The 12,378-nt window shown below is 38.4% G+C and overlaps 1 protein-coding gene across 5 annotated transcripts in view; it reads right to left on the bottom strand.

The window, feature by feature from the left end:
* cadps2 (Ca++-dependent secretion activator 2) overlaps positions 1 to 12,378 on the bottom strand; it is a 343,471-nt gene that overhangs the window by 90,273 nt on the left and 240,820 nt on the right. For all 5 annotated transcript variants that reach the window (XM_041795900.1, XM_041795903.1, XM_041795901.1 and 2 more), the window contains exons 14-15: positions 11,095 to 11,196; positions 4,645 to 4,708 (exon numbers count right to left, since the gene is read on the bottom strand). In XM_041795900.1, the coding sequence (XP_041651834.1) occupies positions 4,645 to 4,708; positions 11,095 to 11,196 (166 nt within the window). The remainder of the gene's footprint in view (positions 1 to 4,644; positions 4,709 to 11,094; positions 11,197 to 12,378) is intronic.

The following is a 12,378-nucleotide window of genomic DNA, read 5'->3' as shown; positions in this document are numbered from 1 at the left end:
ACATGGCAAAGTAAGATGCAGGACAGGAAGTGAAAACAACACTTGGAAATTACCGGGAATGGAAGAAAGTAAGCATGCTAAAGCTCTAGATGGACATGGCCACGGCAAATATCAGAAAATATTTATGATGAATGGATGGATGATAGATGAATGAGAGGATGGATGGATGGATGAGAGGATAAATGAATTCAATGGACAGATGGATCAGGGGATGGATAAATTAATGTGAAGATGAAGGAACATGGATGGATGTGAGAATGGATGGATGATGGATGGATGTGTGGATGGATGGATGGATGGATGATGGATGAATGAATAATAGGATGGATGGATGGATGGATGGATGGATGGATGAATAATAGGATGGATGGATGGATGAATGAAGGATGGATGGATGGATGGATGGATGGATTAATGAATGAGAGTATGTATGTATGTATGTATGTATGTATGTATGTATGGGCTCTTTTAATCATAAAGTGAGAAACTCTGGTGTTACAGAAGCTTTTTTCAAGCAAGTCTTGATTTCTCAGCACAGGAAGAAACAACTTGAATAATCACTGTAAAATATGGAGAAAAATATGTACATATATATTTCTATTTATCTGATTAAGATTTTGAAAATTGACAGAACAAAACCAAAATCTATAAACATGATGTTTGATTGAAATACAGTGTTGATAAAATGTAAACAAACTTGGATTCATGTATAGGTGTAAATGTGGAAAACTATGATCATAGCTGTAAAGGTCTACAGGGCATGAGGAAGAACTGTAAGGCTTTTCAGTACTAGTTTGATTGTGACGGTGTTAAGTGGTAAAAGGATATTATCCTTTTACCACCAGTGGTCATCTCCCTATCGACCCATAAGTTTCCAATAGGACTCAACCACTAAGGACTTTTCAACAAGGCATCACATCATGATAGCACCCTCCAAAAAACGGCTCATTTGTGTTAATACTGCCTGAAACGGTCTGAAACCTGTGGAAAATGTTGAGGAGATCTTCAGGTTACATCCCAACCCCTTTGAAGCTGCAGCAGAGGCTGTTTCTGCAAAAACCAGGGTTAAAAAGAGAACTCAACTTCTCCTCACTAGCTTTACACAGCTGCAGCTCTCTAACAGTCGATTTTTGGTCTTTTACAACCTCTGCAGTAGTAAATTGACTGTGAATACAAGTTTCTGTTGCTCTGACTGAAGATATTGAAAAAGATGATGCATTCATGCAAAAAGGAGGGCACTGAGGTTATCCTTTATATATCCATCTATTCATTTGTTTAAAATCGCAGACATAGGACTTGAATGGTGGTTCCATTTGAATGACATTCCCTGGATAAACAAAACAGCCTTTTAAAAACATTTCCACTATATTTTAAGGAGAACTATTGGACTTGACATTATACCACATTTTTATATGACAGCTTTGGCCACCAGTGACTTGAACTGGACACAGGATCATTAGAGGAGCTTAAAGAAAATACTGTTTTATTAGAGATTAAAGACTGTTTGGCTCCACCGCTGTTCTCATGTATTGTGATTCATTAGAGGCAGTCAGGTTGGAGGTATTCTTTCTAGGAGGTCACCAAATGCTTTAAAGTTTTGATTTGTTCTGTATTAAACTAACAGGAGACCCCTGAAGACCTAAAATTCCTCTTCTTCTTTTAATCTTTTTGCATGTGAAAAAAATTGGTGAGAACACATTGAAAACTTAATCATTTTTCTAGACCTTGGGAGTTCAATGATTGAACGCTCTGAAAAGGGGCGATTATTCAGAAAGGCAGCTTGTACTTTTGATTCATGTCCCTGCCAATTCTTGTGAACTTTATTTTCTATGTAGAATTGTAAATGCAGGACTTTTCACCCACAACAAGTCACTTCTACAGAGGAAAATATGAGCATGAGGATCTCAGACATAAATGTGTTATAAACCTGCAGATGTGGTCCACATTTTTTAACTCCTGATGTGAGGTGGAAAGAAAAGAGACATGCTCATGGCGCTGTTTGCATCATCTCTGGGGGCAAGACAGCACTAATTGACAAGAGGATATGGCTGCAGATCTCCAATTTGGGGCGTTTGGCAGCACACCTCTACAATGGGGCAACCTCAACTGTGGGGCAAGAAGTGACATACATCATCCAACAGCAGAACTGTATGAACTAAAACCAAAAGTTTCTGAGGGGGAAAAAAATTGAAACTTATCACACCACAAACTGAGGGAAACCCAAAGAGAAGGTGAGGCACCTGAACCCTACAGATTCGGTTGAGGGCAAGGGGGTGGGGGAAGAAAAAAGAACACCACACAAACTAAGTAAAACCCAAAGAGGGTTAGGGTTAGGCACTTGAACCATCAAGGTTATGGTAAGGGAGGTAAAATTAAAAATACCACACCACAACCTAAGGAAAACTGAAAGAAGGTTAGGGTTAGGCAACTCAACCCGAAAGGTTAGGGTAAGAATATAAGGGATAAAATTTTAAATAACACACCAAAAACTGAGAAAAAACCAAAAAGGGTTAGGGTTAGGCACCCAAAGCCAAAAGGTCAGAGATAGGGTAGGGGTTAGTGGGGTAAAAATGAAAAAAGAACACAACACAAACTAACGACAACCAAAAGAGGGTTAAGTCTGATTTATGCTTCTGTGTCACATCAGTGGCGTAGCTACGCGTAGCCCTCTGTGTCAACGTGGACTCCTACGCCGTAGCCTAATGCGCACCTCCAAAAAATCCTAACAATGCGTCGCAGCGACATGGACCGCAAGGACTGTGATTAGTCCACTCAAAACGTCATTTCTTCATCCAGGTCCCTCAGTGTGCGAACCAGTGTAGTAAATTTACCCGTTCTCAGCCTCGACTCATTTAGTGGTCTACAGACCACCTCAAATGTCTTTCCTGTCACCTGCACTTCAACATTTGCAACAAAAGAATTTGTTTGTCGATATCGATGAGCTCCAACTCCAAACAAACCTGCTCCACCTTGGTCGCCATGACCGAAAGATAAACAAGGATTCCGATGTGACTTCTCTGAAACTGCACACACACACAGCCACACCCCCCTAGCGACATGGCGGTGAACTGCAGAGCGACGCGTTCCCTCGACGCAGAACTTCGAATGGTCAGTGATGCAGAAGCATAAATCAGGCTTTATAGGCACCCAAACCCTATAGGTTAGAGTTAGAATAAGAGGGAGGGGGAAAAAATTAAAATAACACACCAGAAATTGAGAAAAAAACCCAAAGAGGGTTAGCACGTCACTTCCTGCCCCATAGTTGAGATGCTCCATTGTAGAGGTCTTCAACAGAGGAATCCAACACACTCCACCATAGCGGTCTGCAGCCAGGAGCCTCTTCAAATCCAAGGAAATGGTCTTCACTTAAATGGTACATTATGACTCCTTAAATCCCTACTAGTACTTTATTTTATATGCTATTTTTCTACACATACTGGACATGTACTGATGTACGGGAGAAGAAAACCCTCTCATTAGCATCTACACTCGCGGTTCTTTCACACCTAACCCTTCAGACGGTGGATAAGAGTGGATATTAGTCTGTTTTCACCCTCTCCTCATAGGACAGACAGGCCTGCAGTAGCATTGGTGCTAGCATCCTGGCTAACAGTTAGCTCACTTTGGAGCTGTGTTTCAAGCTATTGCCCAATTTAGCTGCATTAATACCATTTTGCTAACCTGACACACCAGATGGATTTATTTCACACATACATCTGGAAAACCTTCCATAGACAGCGTTTGGGAAAGGGCAGAACCTTTGAAAAAAAAAAAACTCAGAGAGTGATTGGATGAAAGTTCTGTCTGTCACATCTTTACGGGCCAATCAGAGCAACAAAACACGTGACGTTGTAGCCCCAAACTGAGGTGCGCCGCTACCGACAAGTAAACTCCATAGAGAACTGCATAACGTGAACCATGGTGACTGTAGACATGTCAGTACACCACTTTGTTGTTTTTGAAAAGAAAACAACTCACTGCTGTTCTCTGTTCTTCCTTTAATGAAAAAATGTCCTCAAGTTCTGATAAAACTGGCACTTTAGCAGCATCCACGCTTATCTCTTCCGCCATAATTGCACCGGCCTCTTGTTGCAGCTTGCTTACGCCATGACTCAGGGCCCAAAAGTACTGCCCCTTGACACTGATTGGTCTTGTCACTTTCTAACTGGGCCCAGACTGTTCAGATGGGAGCTTTGCAAGATGGATTCACCAGTGGGAAACAGGGAAACAGGCGAATCCATCTGCTTTGCAAGGTTAGTTATAACTTTGGTCTGCTCAGTTTATACAATGGTCTTTTGGTAAGAAAAACCTGTGAAGAGCCACTTTCTTAGGATTTATCAATTAAACAACTAAGTTGATGTTGGTTTTTGGCATCAATATGACCTTATAATATTTTGTTAGGGTCTTGGGAGGGCTCAGCTTGTCTTTAAAACAATTAGGGGGGGCTCCAAGAAAAAATGGTTGGGAACCACTGCCGTAAAGAGAGTAAAAATATCTACTACAGACCATACAAACACTAAAAAAATGTGCTTATATTGCAATATTGATAAATATTGATGGTCCTTTTTGCTTTTTGGGCCCCCATAAGGATAATCAGTGGAGTTTCAACAAACATGTTTAAAATGCAGAAGGATGTTTCTGTACCCGTTCCTGCAAAGAGAGCGTTGCCTTCAGGGCCCCATCTGGTCGTCCAAAGGGAAAGCAGTACCTGCAGATGCAAAACATGGGCGGTCATCACATTTAGAAACCACCTCAAGGACAGAGTGAATGAAAAAATTAAAAAAAAAAAAAAAAAAAAAAAAAAAAAAAAGGAGAGGAAGAAGAATAGGAAGATGGAGGCAGCGGCAGAAAAACGTCAGCCAGCGTCAACAGATGGCAGCTTCTTTTCATCTAATTACACCAATGAAGAAGCTTTTCTCCCCTCCGGCTCCGCCTGAGAGCCAGCGAGGGGGTGCACAAGGTTTCACCACGCTAATTGACAAGTGAGCACAACTAAATAAACAAAAGCACGCAGACATATGGGTCAGACTTAAATGGACTCAAACCTGCGGGCAGATGTTCTGTCCTATCCAAGTGACTTGAATAAAAAAATAAAAAATCACAGGTTTCCAGTCCTCACAAAAGAACACTGCTTTCATTATTTTGAAGTAAATAGACACAAAGTAAAAAGCTTAAGGAACAACACCATGGTCAAATGACTTTAACGTTACCATCACTAAGCCCAACTTTGATTTGGTGCTCTTATCCCATTTAAAAACCCTTTTGTTCTTGCAGTGAAATATGAGTGGAAGGGTTGAAGGGCAGACTAGTAGATGAGTTTACACGTTTGGGTTGACATCTCTGAAAAACACTTGATGGCAACCACCTTTGGTAAAATGTGAAAAAGCATCAAAATTCACGAGTGAGTGATTTTAAGATTAATTCCTCAACATCATTAGCAGTGATGGAATTCTTGGAAAATATAGCAACAGCTCTAGATTATAGGCAGTTAACAGTAGGTGTGCTTATTGATTCACGTTAAGTATTTGATATAATTGATCACTCTTTACTTTTGTATTAATGTGGACAGCATGGCATGAGAGGTGTAGCACTACTTTAGTTATTGCAATAATAGGTTTCAATACGTACAAATCAATAAAACTGAATCATGTTTCTAAAGAGTAAACTGTGGACTTCCTAAAGGTTCAGTATTTTAGTTTTCTTATTTATCGATTATTTATACTTTTTCTCAGTGTTACTCAACCCTGCTCAACCAAAGAGCCAAACTGTTGAAAAATACCTTTACAAGAGTCACAATGTAAGCGGTTAAAAGTGACAAAAACAGCTTGAAGTAGCAATACATGTAATAAAAGACGGCAAAAATGGTCAAAAAGCAGCAAAAATTGATGAAAATGGGCAAAAATGGGGATAAAAAGTGGCAAAAGGATGGGTGAAAATTACAATGAAATGAGATAAAGGTGGCAAAAATGGTCAAAAGTGGCAAAAACAAGGCAAAAAAAAAAAGATTGAAAAGTGACCAGAATGGGTAAAAAGCAGTCAAGGATGTCTAAAATGAGCAAAAAGTAGGAAACAAGTGGTATTAATGGCAAAAGGTAGCTTAACTGGGCAAAAAGTGGCAGAAAAAAATGGTGTAAAGGGGCAAAAATTGGAAAAAAGTGGCAAAAAGAAGTGGCTAAAATGGGGAAAAGGGAAACAAGTGGTATTTAATGGCAAAAGATAGCTTAATTGGGCAAAAAGTGGCAGAAAAAAATAGGGAAAAAGGGCAAAAATTGGAAAAAAGTGGCAAAAATGGGCAATAAGTAGGAAAAAAGTGGTATTTAATGACAAAACGTAGCTTAAATGGGTGAAAAGTGGCAAAAATAATGGCATAGAGGTTTTCTGGGGGAATAATATTTAAAATTAAGACATAAAAGAGCCACAAATAAATACAAGAGCCACATGTTGAGTATCACTGCTTTATCTGAATGATCGGATTAAACGGAAACATTAGAGTTTGTGACGTTTGCAGATGACGCTCATTTATTTTGTTCTGAAGGAAACATCAAGAAATTGTGGAAAATGGTAGAAACACAAAGTCCGTTTTCTGGCTCAAATCTATGTAATGATCCTTTAAATGATCCATAGACCACTGTGGCTGATAGATTTGGTAAATTTACCTCACAATGAACAAAAAGACAGCATTCAACTGACTGTTAACTCTCGAAACATCAGCTAACAACAGACTGGACTGAGATGAACTGCTCTGTGATTTTATATTGTAGTGTTAGAGGGGCGGGGTCATTCCCTACTGTGTGCTCGTGACATCATAAGCCCAGATATTGGCCCCGCCAACATGAAACCCAGCCAGAAAAGAGGTGACGGTCTCAATACAAAATTCAGTCACATGTAAATCTCAGTTTTTCACATGTTTACAAACAGATCCCAACATTTCTAGAGTGTTAAGACACAAATTTTGGATTTCACTTTACAGGGTCTTTAAACAATGTTGAAACTGAAAGAATGAAAAAATCATAAATTGTCAGAAATCATCAGGCATTAACTGTGAATAAGTAAATGTTTTCGAACTATTTAACGTGGTTTCTGCACAGATAATAAAAGCAATAAGGCACATACAGTGCGTTCAGAAAGTAGTCAGACCCCCTTCACTTTTTTAAAATTTTTGCATAATACATAAAAATCTCCATTTTACTCCCTTTTATCTACACTCAGCCACCACATCATGGCAAAGTCAAAACAGGATTTTAAAATATCTTGCAAAAAAAAAAAAAAAAAAAAAAAAGTTACATTGACATAAGTATTCAAACCCTGAGATGTTTCTACACCTTGATTGGAGTCCTGTGGTAAATTAAACTGATTGGACATTATTTGGAAAGGCACGCAACTCTCTATAGAAGGCCTCAATGATATCAGAGCAAAAACCAAGCCATGAGGTCAAAGAAACTGCCTGCAGACCTCAGAGACAGGATTGTTTGAAGGTTCCCAAGAGCACAGTGGCCTTCAGAATTCTCAAATGGCAGACGTGACAAAACCAGGACTTATGTGGCTAGACGGACGCTTCTCCTCAGTGCAAAACACACAAAAGCTCATGTGGAGTTCGCCAAAAAGCACCAGGGGGACTCTCAGACTGGGAAACAAGATTCTCTGGTTTGATGAAGGAAACTGGAGGAAACCAGGCACCACTCATCACCTGCCCAATACCATCCAAACGGTGAAGCATGGTGGTGGCAGCATCATGCTGTGGAGGTGTCTTTCATAGAGATTGATGTGACTTTCCAAATCATGTCCAATCAGTTTAATTTACCACAGATGGACTCCAATCAAGGTGTAGAAACATCTCAGCAATGATCAGAGAAATGGAGGAACCTGAGCTACATTTACAGTGGTTTTGCAAACATTTATATCAATTTGATATTTCAGTTTTTTATTTCATTTGCAACCAATTTAAAATTCTGTTTTGACTTTGTCATGATGAGTGAGTATTGATTAATGAGAGAAAAAATGAATTTATACAACTGTAGCATCAGGCTGCAACACAACAAAACTGAAAAGAGTGAAAGGGTCTGAATACTTTCTGAATGCTCTGTTTATGTCTGATGAGTCTTTCATTCTGATGTAATCACAATGTTGCAGTTTTCACACATTTTTGTACGTTTGGTGTGTATTTGGGGTCTCAGTAGTCAGTGAGCGTATTTTAACATCACCAAAACAAACCAAAGTCTCACTACAGAAACTCTTGGAGAGACTCAGACCCAGTGTTTGTGGGTAGAGCTAACCAAACGATGATGAAGTGATCTTCAGCTAAGCTCTTTGCTCTGTTAGACGGACTAATGATCCTTGGAGCAGCTGTAGCTGGAGTTTACAACCTGTGATGAATGTTTAGTGTTTGAGCTCAGCTTTAATCTAAACTAAACTCTGCAAATCCTTCTCTTGTCTCCTCCTACATTAACATAATCCCAGCATTGTCCCTCCATTGTTTACCAGCATTAGCCTCTTGTTGAGGTGAGTTAGTAATGACTCCCGCTGATCGACCCCCCCCCCTCCTGCTTGGCCCCTCTTCTCCTCTCTGGGTCCAGATGGAGGGCCCCTCTCAGGCGTGAAGGGTTTAAAGAGCCGGGCTGGGGGACAGTTAATGGCACAGGTCCATTCAGACGAGTGTTGCTCAAGGTCTCGGGGCTGTCGCTTTCACACCGCGCTCACAATGTCTTCACACGGCTGCGGCGGCGGCGCTGAATAGCAGCACGCAGATGCAGGGAGGTCTCATCAGACGCCGTCAGCACGAGTCCTGCACCTGTTGTGTGCTGCTGCTCGGCTAAAAATACCAGGAATTAAAGGAGCATACCACTGCTTCCTACAGGTTTGGGCTTCTTTCTTTAAATCTCTTCACTGGAAAGAATTGAAAAAGAAAACATGCTGCTGCTTTTTGATGTGAAGACTATTTTTTTTTCAATAATTACAGGCCATTGCTATGTCTTTTCTTTTTTTTTTTTTTTAATAAAATCTAAATAAACCCAAGTTTGTATTTAAAAACAGCATGTACAAACAGCTTTAGTGATTTCAGACTGAAGAAAGTTTGACATGGGTCAGAAAAAAGTCTGTACAACTGCTCTGGGAACAAATTCAGAATTAAACGATTGATTAAAAACACCAGTATTCTTATAATAAAAAAAACAGAAGCAGATCTTATATTGAATGAATGCTCTTTCAGACTGAGCAACGCTCACGTTGTCACTCATGACATTTAAAATGAATTGTTTGATGCAGTGTTGACCAGAAATATGAACTTTTCAATCAATCAAACTTGACTCATAATAGCACTCTAAATACAGAACAATCTAGTATAAAGTGCTTTACATGCAAACAAATGAATAAAAGGGAAAACACGACCTAACCCCACCATGAAATCCATGCACAGCGCTGATGAACATGCCATAAATAGAAGACTCTGCACAAACATATGGACTGAAGAAACGCTGTCTTGACTTTATAGTGAGGAAATACAGGAGGTTAGTTTAACCCTTAGAGGTCCACTGGCTATTTTACCAATGTTTCCATACTTCTCTTTTGACAATATTTACCACACAGAAAACGTATACCATGCTCATGTCTGGTAACATTTGTTTCTGCACTTCCTCAACTTTAAGAAATGAAAACTTTTTTTTTTTTTAAGTTTTTCTTACTGTATTAGATATAGGACCTTCAAAAAACACAAGCCCCTTTTAAAAAAAAAAAAAAAATTTAAAACAATATATAATCATTTTTAAAAAGAAATTACAAAATGTTGAAATTCTGGAAGAAATACCAGTGCTGGTACAGTATGGTCCAGTGTCTCCTATGAGGTACGTTAATTTTAATATCAAATTTAAAGGCTCAATATTTCCTGTTTTACTTGGCCTATGGACATCGAACAATAATGGAAAGAAAGCTTAAAAACCACGCTTTCACAAAGTGATTGCAAGCAAAATGTAGCTTTGTTTTCATGCTATCATGTAACAAAAAAAGGGGATGATGAAAACACGCCGGCGTGATCGTGAACCCCTAAGGGTGGTCCTAAGGGAAGAAAAATGTGTTTCTAAAATCAGTTATAAAAAATTATATATACTTTATATTACAAATATTTCATATTTCTTTATTATTTATAATACAACATGAAATATTTTTCCATTTTAAATGAGTCATTCTTTTAAACTACTTCAGCCTGAAATATATATATCAAATATTATCTATATTTTAGGGATTTTAACCCTTTAAAGGCCAGTATGTCTGCACAGCTCCACTGTTTTTAATAGTACAAAATAACAAAAACTACAATAAAATACACACACAAATGCACACACACTTTTTTATACCCACACCATTACCTCACATTAATAGCAACACACACCTATCGTTTCAGTAGCAAGGCACCCTTGCAGAAAAAAGTAAAAAGTATGAAACTGTTCAGCAAGCTTTGAATAGGTAAAAGTAGCGTCATCTGGTAAACAAATATAAAATATAAAAATTGAAAGCTAGTGGTTCAAAAGTAAATCCTAACATAATGGAATGCATCAGTTTATATAACAATAAATGTGGGATAAAAAATGGCTTTTTCAGTGCTTTTCAATGGGACATTTTTGGTCCTTAGGAGCAAATGTGTAGGTTTTTGTGTAGCTTAGCCATTTTAGGCTAATTTAAGGAACTGAAACGACAATTCTACAATTTAAAAAAATAAAATCAATTTCCTCTGGCAAATTTGAGCTACTGTATATTCATTTAACACAGTTAAAATGGCTTTCAAATTAAAAAAAAAAAAAAAAACCTGAATGGCACAAAATGTCTGAAGGATTTCTTAAGGGTGAATGTTTAGGATAAAATAAAGGAGAAAAAAAGCGTTTGTTTTTAAAACATTTACATTAGGTGCTGCCTTCAGGTCATCAGGTAAGCTGTGTTCAGGCAAAGCACTGTGAGCAGTCGCTGTGCTTTAAAGGAGAACATGTGCCTACAAAAACCCTAGTACAACAATTTATGTTGTCTGTAGTTGCAGCAGAACTTTTAAAGTCTGATAATTAATTTGAGTACACCGTTGAGGGTGAGCTGTTGTGTTTCTGACATTCTTACCTAAAATGCGTGAGCTGGTTCTCCAGCAGAGCCATGAGTCGACTCCTGATGGCCTCAAAGTTATCTTTCTCCTCCATGGTCACCGTCCCCATCCCATCGGGCCTGAACACAGTGGAAACAAGACACAGCTGTTTACGTGTTTCAGATTGCATTTTTTTCTATTCTTTGTCACCAATTAAATAATCAACCAATCTTGCCACTTAAACTCATTTTTGCCACTTTTGAACAATTTTTGCCCAGGGGGTTTTCTACCTTTTTGCCACTTTAAATCATTTTTTTTTGCCATTTCTAGCCACTGTTATGCCACTCATCCTATTTTTCCACTTTTGACCATTTTTTTGCCACATCTGGCCAGTTTTTGCCCCTCAAACCTTTTTATTTTGTCTATTTTGGCTCTTTTTTTTAACCTTTTTTTTTTACTTGCCATTCCAAAACATTGTAACATTTTTTTCTTCCCATTTTTTTTTTACCACTTTTGACCCATTTCTGCCACTGTTTTACCACTTGTGACCAGTTTTGGCCTCTTTTGGCCTATTGTAGCCACTTTTATCCATTATGCCACATGCTGCCCATTTTTTGGCCACTTTAAGCAATTTCTGCCCCTTTTGTACCATTTTTGCCACGTCTATGCCACTTGTCCACTTCATTGCCGCTTTAGGCCCTTTTTTTTTTTTTTACATTTTTATATCACTTGTCCAGTTTTTTGCCACTTTAAACCCATTTCTGCTGCTATTGGCCTACTTCAACCACTGTTCTACCACTTGTCCACCTTTTAATGCCACTTTCCACTTTTGTGCCACTATTATACCACTTTTTAACTCTTTTTGCCACTTCTAGCCACTTTCAACTCATTCTTTTGCCACATTTTGCTATTTTTTGATACTGTAACCAATTTTCCTAACTTGTCACTCATTTCTTGTCTCTTTCCACAATTTTTTTTTGTACTTTCCCCTTACAGTTGTCTCTGATTCTTCTTCATTATTTTGTAGCATTCTGATGTTAGTGAATCTTATGACCTAGCTATGAAGTCTGGCATTACTTACTGGATCATTTATTTCAGTGTGCCCATCCACATTGTTAATTCTGTTTTTAGAAAAGCGGTTTACAAACTTTGTAGAAGGTATGACCTTCTAATGATCTTAATTTAAATTATGTATTAGTATTCAAAAACAAGTATGAGAAATCCCTGCTTTTTTTTTGTTTGTTTGTTTTTCTCCCATCTTTTCTTGTCTTTTTTCCTTTAGAGCAGGGGAGGGGGGAGGCTTGTTTTCTGTTCTCTACTGT

Source organism: Cheilinus undulatus, linkage group 9 (assembly GCF_018320785.1).
Source record: "Cheilinus undulatus linkage group 9, ASM1832078v1, whole genome shotgun sequence".
NCBI classification, from domain to species: Eukaryota; Metazoa; Chordata; class Actinopteri; order Labriformes; family Labridae; genus Cheilinus; species Cheilinus undulatus.
This window is presented reverse-complemented; position numbering and strand designations above follow the sequence as displayed.